The sequence below is a fragment of the Electrophorus electricus genome, chromosome 6 (genome assembly GCF_041902795.1).
Source record: "Electrophorus electricus isolate QZ-2024a chromosome 6, ASM4190279v1, whole genome shotgun sequence".
NCBI classification, from domain to species: domain Eukaryota; kingdom Metazoa; phylum Chordata; class Actinopteri; order Gymnotiformes; family Gymnotidae; genus Electrophorus; species Electrophorus electricus.
The window spans coordinates 5,142,501-5,167,836 of NC_137502.1; the positions used below are offsets into that span (position 1 = coordinate 5,142,501).

General features: G+C 45.9%; 1 protein-coding gene across 7 annotated transcripts in view; it reads right to left on the reverse strand.

The window, feature by feature from the left end:
* cbfb (core-binding factor subunit beta) overlaps positions 1-25,336 on the reverse strand; it is a 40,388-nt gene that overhangs the window by 9,052 nt on the left and 6,000 nt on the right. For 4 of the 7 annotated variants that reach the window (XM_027004009.3, XM_027004007.3, XM_027004008.3 and 1 more), the window contains exon 4: positions 61-177. The exons of the other annotated variants lie outside the window; for them this stretch is intronic. In XM_027004009.3, the coding sequence (XP_026859810.1) occupies positions 61-177 (117 nt within the window). The remainder of the gene's footprint in view (positions 1-60; positions 178-25,336) is intronic. 7 annotated transcript variants of the gene reach the window in all.

Sequence of the window (25,336 nt, forward strand, 5' to 3'; positions counted from 1 at the left end):
TGGTAGGTAACACAGCTCCACACAGTGCTGGAAAGTGAAGGGCGTTCTGTCTGCTTATACCTGTGCTCTTTCTTCATCATACTCCAAACAGCCCATCCCATCCAGACGCTGCAGGTCAATCCAGCCTCTCCAGATCACACACACTCCATTCAAGATCATAGGGGCCTTCAGGTACACCTACACACACACACACACACACACACACACACACACACACACACACACACACACACACAGCGTGTGGTTAGAGTCAATGCATGACCTCAATATCCCACTGGTGTCCAGTGCAGTAGCACAATAACACCGTAGACACACCGGCACAGTGCAACAACATAAAGCAGGAATGTGGAGTCTCGGCCTTCCGGCAGAAAGTGGATGTGCGGGAGACGCGTGGGCGAGCGTGCGCTCCAACGCGGAGTCCCCTCTCCTCCACAGCCGCGTCTTCTCCTTGCCAGCATTATCGCTATTATTATACATTTCTTCCATTTTCCTTCAGCACTGTCACGCTCTGCCGTCGGCCGCTACTGCGGCGAGGGCGTTTATTTATGGCTGGGGTAACGCCGGGGAAGGCAACGCCGACGTTCTCTTAAAAGAGAATGTATTTATAGTGGGCCGGGGCAACGGGGACGCCGGACACATGACTCCGTCCGTGCGAGTGAATGAGGGGGAGGGACAGCCCAGGCGCGCCGGCCTCATTCACACCCGCACGGATACGTCGGCTACGCTGGCACTTCCAGCCCGTTTTCCAGAGGTTCCCGTCCGCAGTACAACACAAAGGCCACGGAAAGTGTGAGCGACGAGCGCGCACGTGTCTGGCCTGTGACTCCTTTGTCCTTTTCTCCAAGGCACATGCTGCAGTCGGCTGCTCAGATAGCTGTTAAGCTAGGACGGCGAACGCAAAACAATCCGCCGTGCACGCCAGCGTGCAGCCTGCGTACCGTACGGAGCGGCTAAACGTGACATCGGAACACCTGCCGCAGTAAACAGCGTGACAACGGCGTACGCCGTTGCAACCGCGGAGGTCACTTGGCAACCTTAGGTCAGGGTTTTCTGAAAGCTACGGTTTCCCTTAGCCGCACTACAAAACCAGCGCTGCATTTTCAGAATTACCCACTTTGGAGAGCGGACTTGAAAAGATGCATTTTCAGTTGTGGATAACACTATTTTAGTGCGGATGAATGGGCAAAATACATGAAAACAGATGAAAACTAATTTCCAGTGTATAGGTGATAAGTGTAGACTAGCGCAGAGAGCGGGACAGGGAGACAGTGGATGAGACAGCGAGTGTGAGCAAGACATGGTGTGGAGCAGTTAAAAAAGGTGCAGAGAGAGAGAGAGAGAGAGAGAGAGAGCACAGGGATGGAGGGACAGATACCAAAATGCCCCAAGCAGCAAGAAGAGGAAGAGGAAGAGCAAACCACAGGAGGAGGAAATACAAAGAAGGAAGTAAGAGACAGAAGGAAGGACCTCTGTGGAGTAAATAAAACTATTTAGAAGAAAAGATGTAGAACCGATGAAGAACATACAGGGGAAATGAAGCTCAGCCAACACGACCGCTGCCTTTAAAAAATGGCAAAATTCACACCACTGGTGAAACTGGCTTAAACCCAGTCTTATCCTTCATATATAGGATTCACAGACGTGACCTCTGTGTGGCAGTGGAGCTTAAAACCCTGATCCTCGCATCGTCAGGTCAGATTTGGGACCCTTTCATAGGTGGTACTGAATTCGATACGTGGCGGTGCGAGTCTGAACAGCCAGAAAGGAATTCCTATGACATCCGTCCAACTCCACATTCGTCACGACTGCGCACTGCCAGGAAGGAAAGATGGATTACGTGATAGCGAGGTGACAGACCTCCTGAACAATCTGGGGTGACGTTTCTATACAGAAACAAAACAAAACAAAACAAACGATAAGGAGCTTCATACAAGCGCTCCATGTTCGGAGAGATTTTGAAAGAAATGGCCGAATGCCGCCACAGGAGAACTTGGCTGCGGTGTCAAAGACAAGTTAAAAGTCTGAAAGCAACATTAACATGGTCGTTGTCGTTAAGCCAGTGGCTGTGTGTTTACCTCTGGATGAGAAGAACTATTGGACATGCACGGTCTGTTCAGAGTAATGTCAGCTATAGGTGATTTAAAAATCAACTTCCAAACAAAAAACTTCCAAACAAAAAAAGTGCAAGGGAGTGCCGGGAGTGGTGTGAGGGAGTGAGGCTGCACAAAACCAGCAGAATGTGAGTAAGGAGAAGCGTACAGAGAATCCCACAGACCCGAACCACTGCAAGGAGAGAACGCAACAACCCTCTGCGTAGCCGCGCTGCCACTGTAGAGGACAGGCCAGCCTCGGACGGCGGCACCCCGCCCCAAGCGCTGCAACAGCCTTCCCTTTCTGTGGGTGGAGCTCAGAGGACTAGGGAAGCGTTTCCAAACGCACGTCGCCGCCAGCGAAATCTCTCTGGGACATCAGTGGAACCCCACCAAAAGCCCGGCAGAAAGATCCAGCGCAGCAGCCAAACCAGGGATGTGGAGAGTCTGCTCCAGCACGGAAACTCAGGAGCAAAGTGTGAGACACGGTAAGGAGGCTGGCTGAGATAAAACAGGATGTGAAGAGAGAGCGGTTCGACCGCAGAAAGGAGCTGCATCACAGGGACGTGGTAATAAAGAGTCTCGGACAGACGCAGACGCCCTTGGATGACCCCCACGCTGAGCTCTCTCATGGCACACCCGTCGCTTACATTCTGTCTGCTCTACTCCCGAACACTCGCACAAGCTCTCAAACCAGATCAGAAAACCAGGAAAACAAGACGGTTAACAGAGAAAAACGCTGAAAGCGCTATACTCATCCCCCCTTAATGGAAAGCTCTTACAGGAGGAGACACTCTTTTCAGTTTGCTTTATGCAGTGATTAAACACAGTGCCTACAGGTGTAGGTGTTCCCTCGTGAGTCTTGGTCCTTCCGAGATTTGTTCCTTAATTTCGCCCAGCGAATTTCGCCCTTACAATTTGACTTTGACTTCTACTTTGACAAAGACACCAGGAGTCCAACCACACACCTTCACCTCGGGATACCACAAAGACTGCCAAGACACCCACAACAGCACAGTCTACTCCACCATTACAAGTGCTCCATATGCATCAGCTGCGAGATGGCCAGACTCAGTATACTATATATAGATATGACAATGTATCACGAATGCACTCTTACCGGTTCTTGAAGTGAAACTGTTACGGATGTATCTATATTATACTATATATAGACCAGCTCACCACCCACCATCAGCAAGACCTTCTCACAAGCACCTACCTGGCAGTCAGAACCGTGTCCTTCTCTCAAGACCACACATCACAGCCGCCAGGCCACACCCTCAAAACTGTGTCCCACTCTCACGACCGCACCCCAAAGGAGCCTGGCCACACCCTCAGAACTGTGTCCCTCTCTCATAACCACACCCCTCAGTAGCCTGGCCACACCCTCAGAACCATGTCCCATTCTCACGACCACACCCCTCGGTAGCCTGGCCACACCCTCAGAACCGTGTCTCACTCTCACGGCCACACCACTCAGGAGCCTGGCCACACCCTCAGAACCGTGCCCCTCTCTCATGGCCACACCCCACAGGAGCCTGGCCACACCCTCAGAACTAAGGCCATAAGAACACTAGGGCGATATACTATATATAGATATGACAATGTATCACAAATGCACTCTTACCGGTTCTTGAAGTGATACTGTTACGGATGTATCAATATTTATGAACATTTACATTCTTTACCCAGTGTGAAACCAATGCATTCTTAAGTGCAGTACTTATAATGTCCAGCAGGTGGCATCTCACAAAGAAAAAAAATGGGTGGCTTTAGGAAAAATCAATGCATTTGTCTAGGAAAACCCATGGAAAAAAGGCTGCAGTCAGTCCCTCCAAAAGGTAAAGCTAACATTTGGGTAAATGAGGGTGTAAATGTTTAATTTTTAAGTTTGCAAGTGTTTAAACATTTGTGTTCTAATAACAATCAGAGTTAAATCTTTCCCTGTTAGTGAAAGAAGAGAAGCTATTGGGTGTATTCAGGAAAACATTTATAACTTTCTTTTGTTTTCTTGGCATTGGTACATTACATTTACTCTTACCATTGATTGTGTAATTGGTCTTTAATTGTTACTATTTATTAATGCATGGTTGTTAATACACCATAATAATAATAATAATAATAATAACAACAGTATTTTTGGTAACATTTACCTTAAAAGAAATGGTTGTACACCAGACTGTCGTATCGTATTGTGATGGCTGTATCATGATACATATATCATATCGCAATGTTACTGGCAATTCAGATTTAAAATAGGTATAGTTTTCTTCATTCATCTCATTTTAAACAAAGGAAGTATAATGCATGGCTTCACTCTCGATTGACATGAGGAATATCCAAAGCTTGAACCCCTCAGCCTTCAGATTAAAAACATTATATGTAGCTAAAAACAAAAAAGACAGCAGTGTCCCCAGACAAAGACATATTTATTTGTTTCATATATGTTCTTCCTCACACTTCTCTGAAGAGAAACATACCATTAGCAGGCCCAGGGAAATGTACTCGTCTGCAGGGACCTACACACTAGAACTGAAACACTGCCTGATTTCATAAACACAAAAGGTGATAAATACATTAAAACAAATCGTCATGCATTAATAACAACAATTTTGCCTATGGCCACAGAAAGAACCAGGGCTATGTAGTCACCAAATGCGGTCTACATCTATTCTAGCAAGGTCTACGTCTGCACGTTGCCAGTGGTAGGTTATACGGGGTCTCATTGGGCACAATACAGTACATTATGTGATAAAAGATTTAGACCCTTTTTTGGTCGAGTCTCCATAAAGCCACTCCCCGGTCTGATCTCAGCCAAATGAAAAAGACAGAAACTAACAAAATGACACACACAGCCCAATAAGCTGTTTAATATCAGGGAATCATACAAATTGGCCTGAAACAGCACCCAAGAGTTCCAGAAAGACTTTGGTAGTGAAGAAATCCAAACACCTTTAGCCCTTAAGTTTCTGAACACCACATTTGTTCCCACTAAAGGAGGAGTCAATCCGGCAGTAAGAAATACATATGATCTTTGAAAAAACAGTCAAAAAAGCAAAATGAAAACCAGAAACCAGACCAAATGCCAAAGTTAAAAAAGAAGATAACTGACTGAGAACGCCAAAATATATGAATAGAACTTTCACATGCAACTGAGATCCAAACAATGCAAAAATAGACATTGCAAAAAGGTTTTTTTCACGGTGAAACATTAACGCAATATAAACATACAGTTGGAACCAAAAAAGCAAAATACATCCACAAACATCTGACACTAACTGAAGAGTCAATCAAAACAAATTAAAAATTGGAACTAAGAAAGACTTAAGAACTAGAAATCCAATATGGAGACAAATAGATAAACCATTTTCAAAGACAACAGAAAAATAAAATTAGACAAAAATTCTCAAAACAACAGAAAAGTTGAGGAATTAGACTTGACTATTAAAAGATAACCAAAACATACTAGACTTCGCATTTATTGAGCAGGAGCTTAAAGACAAAAAACAGAGTCTAAATTCAAAGTCATCTGGACCAGATGTAACGTGTCAGATGGGTGTGGAGCAGGACGCACAGACTCCCTCGATAAAGTGAACCATTTATTAACATAAGATACGAACGGCAACGGTGGCACTCGTACACAACACTAACGAAGGACATGACTTATACGTTTAACTACACACACGCTACAGTAATATTTAACAATGACCACACACACATTTTACATACATCAGCGAACAAACGCTGACCAACACGATGCACACACTAGCAGAGTTTTAAATAGCCAGACAAAACACAAAACATTAAACCCCGTGCAGATGCGTGCCATCACGGAGGGCGTGGCTACATATTGGGTGAACCCCCCCCCCCTCCGCACGCAACAGGCCGCACCACGTGACTCGTGAGGGGGAGCGTCCTATATGAGAAGTTTTAAATAAAATAAGTTTTAAATTTGGCCATTGTAAAACTTTAATTTAGGTCTGAGTCTAGGTTACATTGTTGAATGCTGGAATCATGGACCTATAAATCTTTTTTTTTTTTTATCAGAGCTAAATCTGGCATGTGTGTTAACAGTAGTCTTGGGAAGATTGTTTGCAGTATTCATGATTTTTAAACTTCCTTATTAAGCAAAATGTCTTACATTGAAGTCAAAATTGAATTACCAAATGACCATACCACTGATATTTGTACACTATACCCTCTAATTGAAAAATGTGTTACCCAAAATAAAAACTAAATATTTGCATGCGTTGGTTTCAAAAAGGCTTTAAATTCTCTTTGGCACAAAAAATTGTTTTATAAACGTACTGAAAGTGGTGAACGCATGACATAAAACATACGACCTAATTAAAACAATGTATATCGAAAGTAAGAGCAGCATAGACATTGGAGATACATTTACATCAGCTGATTAGCGCAGATGTTAGAAGGGTCTGCATTTCCTGTTCTCACTCTGCACGAAAAAGGGATCAGATTCCTGCTCTGCGCAGATCTCGTTCTGCCGTCCTCCCACCGAGCGGGGCCTACAGCAGGGCCTGAACCTGTCGGGGCAGTACTGCCAGACCTGGGCCCTGACACTGAACCTGTACTAAACAAAAGTTGGGGGGCCTCAGGGAGCAACACGCACATTTAGTCACAAATGAAATGACTCATGCATCCACCTACAATTATTCAGGGATCAGAATCAGTTCCTCAGGAAATCTGAACCAAGCAGTGAATGAACTCAGAGAAAAGGGATGCAGAGCTTTCGATGTCATAAAACAACAAATATTTGTGAAAATTCCAATAAGAATTTGGCTAAAAATATTTGAATCAATTATTGAACCCATTACCCTATATGGCAGCCAACTGTTGGGTCTGCTTACAAATCAAGAATTCTGCAAATGGTACCAACACCTAATTGGCTCCTTGCTTGCTGAGTTTTGTGAATAAATGTTCATAGAAACACCACAACCAATGCATATGGGGTGGAATTAGGCCAACACCCATTAATTGTAAAGATACAACAAAGGGCAATTAAATTCTGGAAACAATGGGTGACCCTCATTCATACCATTATAAAGAGTTGCACAGAAACATCCCCTCAGCCAGCTGGCCCTGAGGCACTATTCCTCAGACTCACCGACATGCACCAACACCTCACAGCAAAACAACAAACTAAACGACAACACCTCATTTATAGGGACTCTCCAACATAATCACAAAATAAAATGGGATTTTATCTCGCCCTAGAAAGGTCAGCACACTATGGCATACCTTACCATGGTGACTGATAAAACAGAGAACCAAGAATCAACTTGCAGTGCAGATTCCATGAACAACGTGTGGCTATAGAGATACTCACTATCCACTTTACGGTTACAGAAAAGGATGTACTGTGCTTTTTCCATCGCCAATTGCAATGTCCTAACACACACACACGCACACACACTTGCAAATGTTACCAGCCAGAACCATACTAACCCCCAAAGGTCTGATGGCGGCAGACTGGCACACCGCTCCAAACTGCAGTGTGGAGTCTACTGATTGTCCGCCACGCACCAAGGCCTGCCAACCCCTGCTCCTTTGCGCCAGTCACGCTCTGCCTACACACACACACACACAGACACACACACACACACACACACACACACACTGCTGAAGTGCTTCAACTGTATCGGTGTGTGAGGGGCCTGGAGAAAAGTGACTGGAAGAACCACAGATAAGATATCATATCTTCTAAACTGCCTTCACGCATGCACATGCGTTCATGACAATGATTCAGACTTTCGAGTTCGGTTCCTATTCTTAAGGTTGTGATTGAATTTGAAATTGATTCTATTTTTCATAATTGATAACTGCCCTACAGATATTGTTTATGATAAATTAGGATTTAAATGATGATTTATGATTTAATATTGTTCATATAACAAATAACTTAAGCTAGTGTTAAAAAGCTTAGCTCATATCATTACATGTAATAACTTTTTTATTAGCAAATATAAACTCATCACTTACAGAACAGCACAAAAGACTAATGATTGTTATGATTGATTTTGGGATTTTAAGAACTCATACTGGATTGACCAATTTAATATCATGAATAATTTCACTCAACCCCAATCAGCAAATCAAGAACTCATCTTGATGTTTGCAACCAAACACCCTACTTTTTATGCGGAGGTTTCCGAAGATGTTAAAATGTATGACGTTTCCACAAGTGCATGTAAACAATACAGAATAAATGTGATGCAATCAGCAGAGTTTCTGCAGTGGATTTTGACTATATTTTGTTTAACATTCTGCTGTAGTGTTCTGCGCACACAGAACATCTGAAAACACTGAAGCCAGTTTGGAACTGCATATTCATTTCTGGTGTCTAATGATTAATAATAAATCACAAATGAATGAAGTTTATCACACAGGTTTACCATAACTGATGATATTTCTATTTACCAAACTACACAGAACAATTTATTTAAATAAATAATGATTAAAAAAAAGAAATTAATCTGTTGGTGTTAAGTGTAAGTTCTTAAGAAGTTGCCTTTCTGCCTTGTTGACTTGTTTTATATAGAAACTGGGCTTTAAAAAAACCTCTGGTGTCTATATGACTAAAGCAATGTGCTCTACTCTTCCATTCAGAGGTATGCCCTTTAATATTCTACACCGTTTGTAACCTACATATTTAAAAATCCTTCATCTGACATGAAATCAAAAACACCTAAAGCAAATCCAAAAAACACCTATATGGTGTAGCTGAAAGAGAGGGGTCAGAGGTTTCACACCTTCAGTCTCTCTCTCTCTCTCTCGGTCGGTCTCCATCTCCATGTGCGTGCAGCGTGTGTATCTCTCTCGTTCTGTGTCTGTGTGATGTGTTTGAGTACTCTTGCACACTGCTTTGCCCTTTATTGGCCCCGTTTACTCTTCATTTCCCTGTGTTCCCGTCATCTCAGTCTCCCTCGGTATGCACACACGCACGACAACGCCCATACGCAAGGCAGCGTGACAGGGCTTTAACATGCAGGTTTCTCCTCTTCAGCGCTCAGAGAATTCGCCCGTCTCTGTCTGGGGCGGCCACGCAGGTACTTGTTCAGTCACCTGTCACCTCCAGGCTTGACGACTGCAGCTCTCTCCTGGCGGGTCTTCTTGTGCATGCCATCGGGCCCCTACAGCCGATCTGGAACGCTGCGGCTCATCTGATCCTCAGCGCTCCCACACTATCCTATGTCACCCCACTGTTCCGTTCACGTCGCTGGCTTCCAGCTCGTGTCAGGTTTAAATCTCGGGGGCTGGCCTGCACGGCCAAAAATGATCCTTCTCCCTCCCACTTGACGGCAGTGGTCAAAACCTGAGCTGTTCCTCTAACCCTTCGAGTTTCGAGTGCAGCCTGGCTTGGCTCACCCTCCTTCAAGATTCGTGGATGACGAGCATCAAGACTCTTCTTCGTTTCAGCACCTAGCTGGTAGCGCGAACTTGCTCTAGCTGTCTGAACAGTGGAGACCCTCGCTGTTTACATATGCAGACGGAAAATTCATCTCTTTGAGAAGCACCTTAATTAAACCCAATCAGGCACTTCAAAGAAGATTTAATTTATATTTGTCTCATTTAGTAATTGCTTTTGAATTGGGTTGTATTTTATAGAATTGTATTGTTTACATTTACATTTTACTGCATTTAGCTGACACTTTTATCCAAAGTGGCTTACAATTATGACTGAGTACAGCTTCAACAAATGAGGGTTAAGGGCCCACCACTGCCCATGTAGCTCTCGCTTTAGGGTAAAGCACTGACATGTACAGGCAGACTCGGTTAAAGGTATTTTTGGACTTAACCTGTTTGTGCTAGGTAAGGATAATTTACACAGACCAGTAAAGCACTTTTGTAAGTCTCTCTGGAGAAGAGCATCTGCTAAATGCTGTAAATGTAAATGTAACGTAATGTAATGCAATGTAATGCAATGCAATGTAAACATGACTGGCAGAAAGGCATCAACAGCCAGACTGAAAACATATCCTTATTTCAGAGATGAATACAGGTTGAAGCATTTGATGAAAGGTTTGTCAGTGTTTCAAGAGACACATGCAACCACAAAAGGCACACGCAACCACATACTCTCACACACTATGTCCACAAAATTATACTGTATAATTAAAGAGCACATTTATGGCAAGCTACTGAAGAACACAAAAGCATATACCTCAAAACATAACAATGATATAATATTTCCAAGGCCTGAAACAAAAATCACTAGTGGTTCATAGAAGTACAGCACAAAACAGAAAACTTCAAATAAATGCTGATTATGGGTATTAGTATACATATACTTTTTAGCATTTTAGACTCCTTTTCTATTGCCTTCGTCCAACTCAAACAGCTGCTTCTCCCAACCAATACAGGCCTTTTGTCCATTAATAACACATTTAAAACGTCTCGCTGGGTTCCAGCCAGACAGAACATTCATAACCCCATCAGCCTAAACACACAGTTTTCACTGGGCACACGCCAGCAATACAGACAAATGAGGAAAGAAGTCTCTCTGTCTACTTCTCCCTCTCTCCCTCTCTCTCTCCCTCTCTCTCTCTCTCTCTCCTCACTCCTCTATTTCTCCCTTTCCTTTTCCCTTCGCTCCCTTTCTCCTTCTTTCCGTCAAGTTCTCTCTCTCTCTCTCTCTCTCTCTCTCTCTCTCTCTCTCTCTTTCCCCCCTCAGGGTAATGTATTAAAGTGTTGTCATGCAGCATACGTAGTACCATGAACTAAAACCTGTTTCTTAGTAGTGAAGTCCAAAGCTTAAACAGATGAAGCAGTGATGCAGGAGGGCCCGAAGCACTGCCCACGAGCTGTGACCACAGCTGCCCTCACAAACAACCGGAGACTAGCGTCCAGCTCGTCCTGACCCGCCCGAGTCCGAGTGGCTGAGTGGCTGAGTGGCTGCCCGGAGCGCTTTCAAGAGCTTCTGGGTAATGTAGTGCCTCATGATGGAAGCTTGCATGGCTACAAGTCCCAGCTTGTCCAGCTCCGGTTTATAGTAACAATACAAAGCTCAAGGATATAGGGAAGAGCAATAGAGGTGGCGCGAAGGCGAGAGAGACACAGACGAAGACACACACCATTCCACATGCCATTAATGAACATGAATAAACGGCCGGCCGATTGTAGGCTAGGATGTGGCCATGTTAGTTCAGGATGCAGCAGGAGCGGCAGTGGTTATGGGGTGGAGGGCTACGCTGCTCGAGCAGGGTGGGGCAACTCCAGGGATAAGACACTGTGATCTGCGCGTGTTTGTGAAGCAGAGAGGTGGGGGTGCCGAGTAAACAGAGGGATTCGGTTCTGCCAGGCTTTGGATTCAAGCAGCCAAAACTCCTCCTCCCCCTCCCTCTCTGCTCTCCTTATGCCTGCCACGCTCTGGACAACACAGTCACGTTTAGATGCATCTCTGTCTCCCGCCCCCTAGTTTTGAATATGTGCACAGTCATACAGCGCCAACCACATTTAAATCTGCAGCTTTTTCACCAGTCTGACGGACTGAGTCACGCTTTCAAAGTACACGTCTGTCTCTCTTACAGGCAGACACACACATGCGCACGCACACACGCGCACACACACACACACACACGGAACAAAGAAGCAGCCAGTGAAGCCTGAACATGTCTGGAACTGAGACATGTGTGTCCTGCAGTGTTGAGAGATGAGGGAGATATGAAGTTCTAATGAGCACAATCTCACTGTCTGTCTGTCTCTCTTTCACACACACACACACACACACACACACACACACACACACACACACACACACCTTGAATATATGTGCAGCATCGCCTACATTAATATGTCTATGTGACTGTTCCTGTTCAACGAACAATTACAAATCTCCATGTGACAGTGTTATTTATTGGGTGTTCCCTATTAAATGGGTCAGCATGGTAACTAAAAGAGACTCTGTGCTGAGTTAGAAAGCAGCACATACTGAAGGAGCTTTAGTGATCTGATTACACTGTGGAGACCCATCTCAGCGTTCCAACACGAAAAGTCAGTGATGTTCTAATACAATAACTGCGCAAAGACATCAGGCGGTGAAGCCAACTGCCGTTTCCATGACTGCCAATCTGATGCCCTTGTTTCTTGTGTTTGAGCTCCACGTTTGGGGAAGCAGTAGGGAGTTACTGGTCAGGTCTGCCTGTTAACCACCAGTTGGCTTAGTACATATAACTGCTACTAAGCAAACATAAAATTGTGTGTGTGTGTGTGTGTGTGTGTGTGTGTCGGCAGCACTGTCAGAACAGTTCTGTTAGAGGGACACTATGTACATGTTATGATGGTACATTTGCTCACTTCACATGCAGCACACCAGCGTACGTGTTAAACAGAACATATGCATATTCATAACAACAAGACAAATGTCTTATTTGAAAGATAGTAAACTTTCATTTCTTATATGTTTCAAATGTATCGCCAATGGGTGAATGGTCTTAAAAAAATGAATGTGAACAAAACAAACTTCTGTAAATTATTATTCGAATATACAGCACAATATGTATTACTGTGAACAAAATCACTTGCTCCTCACTCTATATTTTGAAAAGACTAAATTCTTTTGGTTCGTATTCAGAGTGATGATAAGAGTAAAAATGCTGTTTTGAGATGAATAACCTCAGTTAATATGTTGATATTTACAGAATGTGAGAACACCACTCCCACATATTTGAACAAGTTTTCAGGTATGAGACGGCAACAAGACTGAGCTCTGAGCCAGAGCCAAACTCAGAAGCTGCCAGAGAACAGCGAGAAAGCATGAAGAGAGGGCCAGGGAGCAGTGTGAGGCTGTGCGGGGGTTGAGGCGGGGCTGTGAGGTGCAGCACAGGGTTTGAGGTGGGGCAGGGGGTGAAGCAGCCAACTACAGGCAGGATTGATATCCTGTTTCCTCCCTTCTCCAATGAGCCGAGAGGGACACACATGGTGGCAGATGTTGCTGCCAGCAGCCATGTGGAAGTGATCAATGCAACCAATTAGAGGCCAAGCAGTAAGAAGTACACACCTCAGTCTAGCGCGCGCGCGTGTGTGTGTGTGTGTGTGTGTGTGTGTGTGTGTGTGTGTGTGTGTGTGTGTGTGTGTGTGTGTGTGTGTGTGTGTGTGTGAGAATATGTAAAGCCCAAATGATATCTACACACCCTGGCACCCAGCAGCATGCCGGTCTCACTTCATGGCTCGGGTGTATTTTTACTAATGTAAACATGTAATCAGGAATGAATTAGAAAATTAAAAGGAGGGGCTGAGAGCTTGTAGTTTGCTTTTCTGCTCAATACATGGACAGACCCACGTTCTCCACTTTTGTTTTTTTCATGAGCTATTTCAAGCCAGATGAGCACAGGGGGTTCTTTTACGAGCGGGCCAAACCCAGGGTGCTCTGGGGTGAGGGGAGTCTTCAGCATGCTCTCAGACAGCCCTGCCTGAATCCCACGCTTCACAGACTCAGGCCTGCAACCCGCAGCGTACACACACACACACACACACACACACACACACACACACACACACACACACTCACTCACTCACTCACTCACTCACTCACTCACTCACACACTCACTCACACACTCACACACACACTCACACACACACTCACACACACACTCACACACACACTCACTCTCACCCCCACTCACACACTCACACTCACTCCTGAAATGGCTTCCACATCTGTAAGGACAGCTATGCAGAGGAGGGTGCAGAAAACGGCCTAACCACAGACTTCCTCTTCAGAGCCAACCGACATCTTCCACATCCCCCATACCCCAGTCAGGGACACACACACACACCAATACCTATAATACTTTTACATTCTTAGGAGCAAGAAGGATATTCAAAGTCATAAATAAGACTCTCTACAAGGTTACACTGGAAAATCAAGATTTAAAGTGCTTTTGCTGAAGCTGAACAAATACTTCCAATAGCTCTAACATGTAATTTAAATGTCGTTATGTCCGTGTCATGATGAAACAAACCCCCCCCCCCCCACTGAGTCAGACTGCCCATTGTTCACACATCTCAACAGGAAATGAGAAATCTGCAGAACCATCACTCACACAGGAGCCAATAGGGGCCGCCAAGGGCCTCCACAAACAGGACAACAAAGCATGAACACCAAGAGCATGGTGTGTGTGTGTGTGTGTGTGTGTGTGTGTGTGTGTGTGTGTGTGTGTCTGTTTGTGTATGTGCACGTGTGGTGTGACAAAAAATATAAAGAGACAGAGATGGAGAAAGGGGCACACACACAGACAGACTGAGACACAGAGCTCTCAGACGGAACTATGGGAGCTCTACAGGGGATGTCTGAGCACACACTTTTATTACTGGAAAACTCACAACATAAAACCTGACAAGCACTAAATAACAGGGAAGTGTGAGAAACACCAGCATCTCAGCATTTAGCTCCATGCTTCCAAACAAAGAGTATCTGCAGAAGCGGCCTGCCGGGCCACGCCCTGCCTCTTCAGAATGCTTCCGGATTCTTCCAAATCCTTACACAAATCTCCTAACACTCTGGAACCCCAGTGGACTGCCTGAAATGTTGACAAATCGCTCAAAAGGGGAGCAGTGGAGGATGATAGAGAAGTCAGGGGAATACCAGGTCGTCTGCATTGGAGCGAGAAGAGGACACATTGCAATGACCAGACTCGTACTTCTCACTGCTCTGGTGTCATACCTTTCCTGTTAGTTATATTTACTGCACTTACAGAACAACACTCATCACTGCACAACACTGCTAATGACAGACAAATACCAGGAGGCTCAGTTTAAGTGGTTAATCCAACAGCTTTAATTTACAACTGAACAGACTGGGAACCAGTGGTGCCGGGCTGCGCTGAATTGGAAAGGTCCAAGTGGAGCAGATTTGAGGTGGACTCAACAAACTGTGGGAGATTCTGGTGAGTGCCTGTTACTGTGGCAATGGCCTGGTGGGCGTCTGGCAGGCTGCCGGGGCACCGGGTCGCGTGCCAGTCCCTCAACGGCGAAGCTGAAGCGTGCAAGGGTTGAATGAAAAAGACACCCAGAACCTCTGAGCCCACAGAGAAGGAGACCAGGGTGGAGGGGGCAGAGAGGGACAGTGTTACACACACACACACACACACACACACACACACACACACACACATACAGACAGAGGGGCATTGTGTCCACGCACCTTGTGAGTGGAGCTTTTTGTTAGCAGAGTGTGTGTCCGTGTGGCACTGTGAGTGTATGTGTTGGCGCAAACACGTGTGATCTAACACAAGCTCTAACACAAGTACTAATTATACTGCAGTTCGTGATCACAGACTTATTCACACAGCAGAAAAATGCCTTTAGCTTTGTCTGAGTGTGTGTGTGTGTGTGTGTGTGTGTGTGTGTGTGTGTGTGTGTATTACTCAGACATGTCTATGTGCCTGAGTCAGAGGCTCTCTGGAGTTTTCTGGGCTTTTCTTATTCGTGGGGGAAAGGTTGGGGGTAGAATGGTATTGATCTATTGCTAGATCAGCATTGTGATTGATAGCGCTATGATGGAACGGCCCAGCACAGACCCACAGCTAAAGCCTGGGTACATATCAACATACATATCATTATACACGCACGCACACACACACACACACACACACACACACACACACACACACACACACACACACACACACACACACACACACACACACACACAGTCACTCACTCAGACGCATGCAACTTTAATAGCCTCTGTTTAGTATTTGAAAACATGATTCACTAATTTACCTGTGGATTACAAAAACATGGGATTTATCCCCTTATCAAATTTTTTTTTTTATTTTCATATTTCTACCATATGATTCATCAAATAAGAAAGAACATTTTGCATCTCTGACTAGAGTCAACCATATTACCGGAAAAGGCTGACCCAAACCCTGGCCACATCCTCATCACTACAAACGCCCACACTACACTGTAAACCTCCATAGCTACTGAGTGAAGCTTCCCAGGAGGGCGGTCCCTCCATAATTAGCACTTCCTCTGGGCACTATGCATACCGGAGTTAGTAAGCCATTTACTAGCTTATTCATTCTTATTCATTATGTATTTTAACGGCATTGTACTAGTAGTACTTTACTGGACATTATTTGTCTGTCCCTTTGCCAACAGCAATTCTGTCATATTGCACTTTTCTATTGGTGTTGGAAGGCCCAGTGTCTGTGAACACTGGGATGTCTCATGCGTGTGTGTGTGCACGCGTGTGTGTGTGTGTGCGCGCGCGTGTGTGTGTGTGTGTGTGTGTGTGTGTGCGTGTGTGTGTGTGTGTGTGTGTGGTTATGGTGAATATGCTGCAAACTAAGAGACAAGTGAGTTGCTTTCTTAGAAGGGATAATATCAGTAGCTGAATCACACACACGCGCACACACACAGCTCGCATGGAACTATGGACTGATGCTACACTGCTGGACTCCTTTTTTGTGTCTGAGGAAACTAATACCCAGCTCTTTCCCTCTCTCCCTTTCTCACTCACTCTCTCCCACTTTCTCTCACTCACCCTTTTTCTCTCACTCTTTCCATCTCTCTCCTTTTCAGTGACAGTAAATAAAATATACAGATATCAAGGCTGCCATTATCATTACAACAAATCGTTTAGGTAAAGGTGGAAATAAACTGTTAAAAGTCTGTCTGTGTCTTTCTCTCACTCTCTCTCTCTCTCTCTCTCACACACACACACACACACACACACACACACACACACACACACACACACACACACACACACACAGGTGCAGGTGCAGAGCACACCTAGGCAAAGTAGTGTTGGACAGATAGAGCATGCTTCCCTGTGTAATCAGAGACAGGCAGAACCTTAACGTTTGTACTTTTGTTTCATGCACACACACCCATACACACACCCCTACCCACCCACCCATACCTGATACACCCAGGTGCACATATCCAAATGATCCAACAGACACACTCCTTCAAAACACACACAGACGCGCAGATCTATATAACCCAGTAATCCTAAATCCTTCTGCCCACGCCAACTGTCTCAAACACACACACACACACACACACACGCGCACACACACACACACACACACACACACACACACACGCACGCACGCATGCATATGCACACATATGCACACATATGCACACATACACACACGGGGCCATTAAGATGGCTCCGCCCCATGTGTGTACCCTTCTGCTGCCTCGCCCCTCATCCTTAGCCGATAATTACACCTCTCAGCATTAACTCAACCCCCTGCAGCCAGTCCTCACACACTCACACCCAAGCCGCTTTACATTATAGACCATCACACAAGGCAGTAAGCATCGGCAAGGCACTCGGTGGCCAAACTCAACAGATGTGTGACATTCTGAGAACAGGAGATCAAATGATTTACCCCAAGGCAAACCTGACTGCTAATAATTCATCATGTTGTTCTGAAGTGGGACAAATATTTTTTCTGTTATGCCAAACAAGCTAAACATGAGTCATTCTCACTTGAGCTGTTGAGCAATGCTTCTCGCCAAGCAATTACTTAAAGATTCATTTTCTAATCAAATAAGAACAGTAAATTACCAAAAGGTATACTGGGATTTAGCCGCCTATTCATTAGTAATTACTCTAAAATCTCACCACCATGACACCTATAAGGATTAGACTCAGGATAACTCATCCGCATTAACAAAAGGTGCCTTTATGACAGCTGAAAACAGTGGGAATCAACCTTTAGAAATGTTGATGTAGATTTGTACGTTTTTATAATGCGCCCTCATAAACACTGTTTTTAAATGTAACTGTAATTACTAACACTCTGAAATCCAGCAGGCTAGAACGTGTTAGTGTGCTCTTCACTGCACATGAAAATGGCACAATCACTCAAAACAGCATCTGAAAATCAAGAAGAAAGCCCAAGCTAGCCGTGAGTGTTACTGCACGGGCCGTGTCTGGAGCACAACGTGTTGCTCCCGATATGAAATGAGAGCAGGAAGGCGCTGTGGCGGCAGGCCGCGTGACGGCTTCTGTTTGTGAAGACGGCCGTGGGGAACGTGACGTGGTCTTTCGCGAAGAGGAGGGAGCAGAGAGTGTCTGTTCAGCACGACCACAGCCTGGGCTGAGGTCACCTCACCAAGGCCAGAACAAGGAGACCCTCAATTCACCAGGACAGCGGCCAAACCAGAGGGACACAGTTTTAGGCCAGTTTTGAAGGAGCTGTGATTCAAGGATGAATGTGAAAGAGCTAAATATAACCACACTCAAATAAATATATATAAGTAAAAAAAGGTTTGCAGTGAGTCAGCCCAGGATCAAAACGGACAAGTGTGGGATGAGATGGATGTGCATATCTTGCTCCTCACAGCAGCAGAATACACAAGCACCTGAAGTCTTGCAGACAGAAGAGGGCCTGCGCTTAGACATACTGCATGATTCCAAATCCACTTAGCAGTAAGGAAATGCAATTTTGGAAGTGGTGCATAGGTAGACACACACGCACGCACATATGCGCACACACACAAACACACACACACACACACAAGCGTGCACCAACATTCCCTCGCATGCGTGCACACAGGGAACTGGCTGGAGTTGGCCAAGCTGCAGTGGTCCCGTCCTGTTGCCAATGAGGAGGCTCCTTCCTGGAAGCTGGCAGGCGGAATGCAAGCCACACCAAGATGCCATATTTCTCACCTGCACCCTGAACACTAGAGGAGGGTAAACTCACCCTCAGTCACCTGCACCCTGAACACCAGAGGAGGGTAAACTCACCCTCAGTCACCTGCACCCTGAACACCAGAGGAGGGTAAACTCACCCTCAGTCACCTGCACCCTGAACACCAGAGGAGGGTAAACTCACCCTCAGTCACCTGCACCCTGAACACCAGAGGAGGGTAAACTCACCCTCAGTCACCTGCACCCTGAACACCAGAGGAGGGTAAACTCACCCTCAGTCACCTGCACCCTGAACACCAGAGGAGGGTAAACTCACCCTCAGTCACCTGCACCCTGAACACCAGAGGAGGGTAAACTCACCCTCAGTCACCTGCACGCTGAACACCAGAGGAGGGTAAACTCACCCTCAGTCACCTGCACCCTGAACACCAGAGGAGGGTAAACTCACCCTCAGTCACCTGCACCCTGAACACCAGAGGAGGGTAAACTCACCCTCAGTCACCTGCACCCTGAACACCAGAGGAGGGTAAACTCACCCTCAGTCACCTGCACCCTGAACACTAGAGGAGGGTAAACTCATCCTCATTTACATGATTTTCCACTTACCCCAGATGCAGTCGATTGGCCAAGATATGTTGACTCCAAATTTTGCTTCTTTAGTTTAGAAGAGAAGCTGCTAACAAACACTGTCAACATCAATGCTTAAAGAAATGCTAATAGCCTTTGTAAATAAATTTCTGTCCTCGCAACTGCTAGCGCTGAAGCAGACGCCTACCAATAGCTAGCAGCTAGCACGTTAAACGCAGCTGAAATGCCTAAAGCTAATCCGTGGCTGTAATGTGTGGTTGTATTTGAAAAGGGTCCTGACAGTGGGGCATGCAACAAATGTTTCAAAAACATTGCTTGTAAAGGGGTATGACAAAATTTAATGAAGCATATTTATTTGTATTTATTTATTCAAGGTGTTAAGATATTGTTTACTTTGAAGATTATAGATTCAAAAAATGTGGGTGACCTTTTTTTTTTCTTTTTTTTTAAATGTTTAAAAAACTGCTTCAAGCACTAGCACTAGCACCACATCATGAATACTAAGGAGAGATCCCGCAAGCTCTGCCTCACAGCGTCGCCACCTCTACACTGCGAAAGGCAATGAGATGCTACCAGTAGCCGGGCGAAAACAACGGGTCAGTCAAGCCAGTCCATCCACAACATGCGCACACCCAGAACTTCGTGCACGGTGCGGTTCGATAAAGAACACTAGGCCTAAAATTGGTCATTTCTGAGGATTTGTCATTCCAACTAAGTCGCCAAGGCGGGTTTCAGCTTTCCATGCAGAGTTGAGGGTATGAAAACACCAGGCTCCACACAGTCAGCGGAAAGGGAAGCTTATGAAGGGTGGAGAAGGGAGAGAAGGGTGGAGAAGCAAAACACCGCCGCTATCTGCAGCATCATCGGGAAAAGAGTGGCCTCAGCAGCAAAGCCAAAGAGCCCCCCTCTCTCTCACACACACACACACACACACAGACACACACACACACACACGCACGCACGCACGCACGCACGCACACACACACACACACACACACACGCACGCACGCACGCACGCACACTCACACACACGCACGCACGCACTCACACACACGCATGCAGGCACGCACACACACACGTGCACGCACACACACGCACACGTACACAGAGGTCCAAGCATAACAGCAGCACTGTGCTCCTGTGCAGACCCTGTTTCCGAGGGAGAGGAGATGTAGCGTGCACTAACCATAACAGTACGGCATCTGCTCTTAGCGTGGCGCTAACGACATCCTGGGGTTACCCACCCACCCTGGAGCTACCTACACCCGGGGGCACAATCCCAAAGTGCCCCTCTATAAGAGTGCAATGTCTGAAGGGGGTTAATGTGTCTCACTGCAGTATAACAGGGAATCTAGATTGGATTATGGGATTATGGCCTGCCACTTAAACAAGAGCCACTATAGCAATAGTCAGAAGAGTTAAAAGATTGACAGAATCTGTGGTAAGGCAAGCTAAACCTCCCCGTGCTACTGTCAGGACTGCAAGTTCTGATACCCCTGGCCTTCCCATTATATTCACCGATGAGTTTAGAGAAACCTTTAAGGCAATTCACATTACCCGACTTTAAAATTGCTTACCTAGATATTACTTAAGTGGCTATTTAGGGTTTATGTCTGGCTGATTTATGAACATCAACAGCCCCTTCCCCTTGAAGAATCTTGCCACAGACACTACAAATATCATTAAATAAAATTACTGAGTACACACTGCAAATAGTACTGAAGCATTTATAGAAGAATCCCTGGGGTTTTTTTCAGTTAAAGCAAGCAAGAGAACTTTGAAAAAAAAAAAAAAAACACAAAGATTAAAGGATTTGCATTTTGCCCATGTACCTTATCAACAGATCAGAGGAAACATCAAAGAAGACTCCAGTGACTCAGGTGTGTTAAAGAACTGGCCTGTCATTACAATATCTCTGAAATGCTATAATCAAAACTCAAGAGTGCTAGGAGCATTTAAATGGGCACAGATGGGAATGACATGCTGTGATGTGTTGCTGTGTCTCTGATGGTGCACAGGAGAGGTCATCGATCGCACTGGTGTGACTGGAAGGCTGACAGACAGGATGGGGAAATGTGAGCAGGGTGCTATAATTGAAATCCAGTGGGAAAAAGCAGAACGATAGAACTCTCCCTCTCTCTCTCTCTCTCTCTCTCTCTCTATTTCTCTCCTTGTGTTTCAGTATGGATTTGACAAAAGCAGAAGTGGGTTCTTCAGTCCGATATCAACCAAACTTAGAAAAGCATGGAATGATCAAGAGCACAAAGGAGCCGTCTTTCCTTCAAAGCATCCCGGGAAAAAACATTCATACTGGAACAAAGAGTCAGGGGGAGGGGCCTGCCATGGATCAGTCCAACAGCTGCTGTGATGGACGCAGCGGGAATCAATTAGCAGGCTCACTTTGATGACGTCACTGACAAGTCATCTGTGAGCCGAACGGCTTCCGTGTGAGCGGGCTAGAAACCCGAGACCGCCATCCATCACTACGCCCCAGCCCGAGTGCGGTCCCGCCCAGTGGAGAAGGGGCTGCCGGCGTCTCTGGTCCCACACAAGCGTTTTCATCTTTGTCAGCACAGACTCTGACTGATCATAGCCTTGCTCCGACGACTCTCGCTGCTCGTTAACTGCGGCCCAGGGTAAATACGAGCTACTGATCTTGAATCAGAGCACTGGAGGAGCCCCTGCTCCTGGCCAGGGGTGAGGAGATGGCCTTCACCTGCGCTGTGTTTGAACTCCTCCAGTGCTACGAGGCCCACGAGGATGCCCCCCCCCCCCCCACACACACACACACACATACACACACACATGCTCCGTCTTGGGGCCGGCTGTCAAACTGGCGCCATGGTCATGAATATGGAGATGTGCTCAGTGAGTGTAAAAGCTACCTGGGATGCGCGGAAACACGCAGACGCCGAGATGGTGATGTACAGGCAGCGGGCGCGAGAGTATGTATGGGGCGAACGTACAGTCGCACGCGCACGTGCGCAGACATACACACGCGCTCACGTGCACAAAGCCTGGGAACAAGCTTTAACATTAAACGATTAAACCAATTCCTGTGGCGAGCCTCAGTCTGCAGCCCCTTTCATAACGCAGTCATCAGGCTGACTCTTCCCAGCGCCTTCTGCCCCCAAGCAAACATTCTTATGCAGACACAGCAAAGATTTATGGAGTCTAAGAGAGATGAATGCCACGCCCCAGTGCGGCTTCACGAAAAAAGGGCCCATACGCGCACTCAGGCCCTAGCTTCATCACACAAACACACTCGTCACACTACTGCGCCTAAATACTAAACACTGCGAAACGCTCTCTCTTCGACTCCACCGGTTCATGTCCTCTGCGGATGAAGCGTTCCAGTGCCATTTCATTCAAGTAAGTAATCAGTCTAGCGTGTATCGACAGCCCGCCGCCAGACTTTGCGGAGGGTCCCAGGCTGCTGGTTGGATGCTATTGGGAGCTCTCCACCACATCAGTCTATAGTCCTTTTGACAGTGTCCCTCCATGAAAAACACACACACACACACACACACACACACACATACCAAAAAAAAAAAAAAAACAGCCTCCTGGCATGGCCCAGGCAGACGGACCCAATTTCTGCTGCTCACGAAAAAAGGGCAAAGAAAAAAGAGCAAACCACACACGAACGGCGGGAGGGAAGAGGGAGCAGCGCAGAGGGCCAAGCGTCAGATGCCTTAAAGCCTCGCAGCTGAGGCGCAGCGCCTCCATCTCTGAGGAGATCCCATTTCAACGGGATTGAGTTTAAGTGGAGGAGGCAGAGGCCACAGGGCAGAGTGTGTGGCAAGCCGGCTGGGACTCTGCCCTGGGTCTCGCTCTTTGAGCCGCGCTTGAATAGGAAACGAGGCGATGACAATGGGTTTAATGTGAGGGCTGAATAACGTGCAGGTGTTTAGTGAAGCCATTCAGCTAATAGCAGCAAAAAAAAAAAAAAAAAAAAAAAAAAAAAAAAAGGAGTTTATTTGACTAAAGTAGGCTGAGCCAGACACCGTGGAGAGCCGTTTCCTTTGCATGCTGACCTTTGATCCGCCCCCCCCACACACACACACACACACACACACACACACACAAACAAAACCCAAAACCCACAACTTTTACAACATGCTTCTCATTCTTTTGAATACCCCGGAGTATTTCTAGAGGTAAAATGTATTTGTTTTTATTAAACCTATAAACATATAAAAACTAACAAGCTGCAAAATAAAGGAAAATAAAGATGCGAAAAGGACAGCACAAGAAAAAAAATAATTGAACCAAAACAATTATGCTGAAGCTTTTCTATCCATTCTCTGGCAGTCTGTCCCAGCACCCTCATGTCCCCTCAGTGATCCACTATGAGCATGCATTCTTCAGACACTACTGGATCACCAGCTAGGGAGCGACCCCAACCGCAGAGAGCCTGTTTTACTAAAACACTTACTTTTGCTTTCTTTCAACAGCTAGAGATGATTCTAAAGATGCACCTTTGTAAAGCAACCTTGGGTACGAGAAAGACGCTACATAACAAAGGGTAACAAATAAATAAATAAGAAATAAATAATAATTGTGTATGCTGTGAGTGCATGGACCTAACCTCAGATATCCCTTCTGTTCTGAGAAATCACAGCCTTCACACAGCCTGTGAAATAATAAGTATTAATGCAGCTTGGATTGTATGGATTGTATTAGAATACATCAGTCACTGCTAATTGCAATTGATAAATGAAATTATAATACTACCTGATCACAATTCATTATACACAATTTGTCACAGTTTGTGAAAACCATGCGATCCTAATTGTGGGGCTGTTCGACCTCTGTGCATTTATAGGAACATACACTTATGCATGGCAGTCATACCATTCAAACCATGATGTTATCACAGGTCTGTTGGTTAGGCGGGGGGGGGGGGGGGGGGGACTTTTGATTTGGTAACTTGGCACTGTGTCATAAATACAAATACTGTAAAAGTGCTTTTGCAGAGTTTTCATGGAATGTCAGTTCTCTAAATCATCATTCACAGGGCCTTGAATGCTGAGCCAAACATGCACATCCAGTGTTTGGACTAAGAAAGTTGGAGAGGCCATAATATACCCCTGCCCCACTCCACATCCCTCATTAGCGGCAATAGGAGGATAAGCAGCTAACTGCTCCGAGTAGAAAGCCTCTACCGAGAGTCTCTGGCTGGGACAGGGTTAAAATCTCCTCCCTGGGCCATTCTAGCTACCACTAAAATTAACCTCCCCCACAGCTGGTTCCCATTAGCCAGCTATGACACTGGGAGCCTGTACTTAAGCTCTGTTGCGGGAGCTCTGCCGCCCCACTCAGACAATACTACTGTCCCCTCTCCCCTCTCCCCTCTCCCCTCCCCTCTCCTGCCCCGGCCACAAACTGGCCCGACTCCGCTTCTGCTGGCAGCGGCTGTGTTTTCAGACTGAGAGAAAAGGTGGAGGAGGAGGAGGAGGAGGAGGAGAATGCGTGTGGGAGGATCGGGGGGGTTGCAGCGGTACAGCAGAGAGCCTCCTCCAAGCCCAACGAGGGCGAGGGGCTCATGAGCGGAAGAGCGAGACAAAGTCCGACCACGAGTGAGAGAAGTCTGCAGCCTCCAGGTTGGAGAACCTGCAAACCCACTCGAGTTCATCTCAGGAATACGCGGAAGTGAAAAAAGGCATAGTGGCAGTACGGCCCTGCCTTCCTGTGCCCTGTTCGCAAATAAACCGGTTTTGATTAAGCAGCAAGCATCTGGCTTTTAATTACTTCAGTGTTGCCAAGTCAGCTGACAAAAACAACACACCCTGACAGGTTCATCATAAACAAAATGTCACAATATTATATCAGAAATATTATTAATAAATGTGGGACATTCTCAATGGCTTGCAGACTTGCACACAATTTTTTTTATTATTTTTTTATATCATACTTTCAGTATTCTTTGAACACGTGTTAAAAAGCCTTTGCTCTTCAGCTCAGGTGATACGCTCAAATACACGATGAAATGCATCAGAGTTATACAGTCAG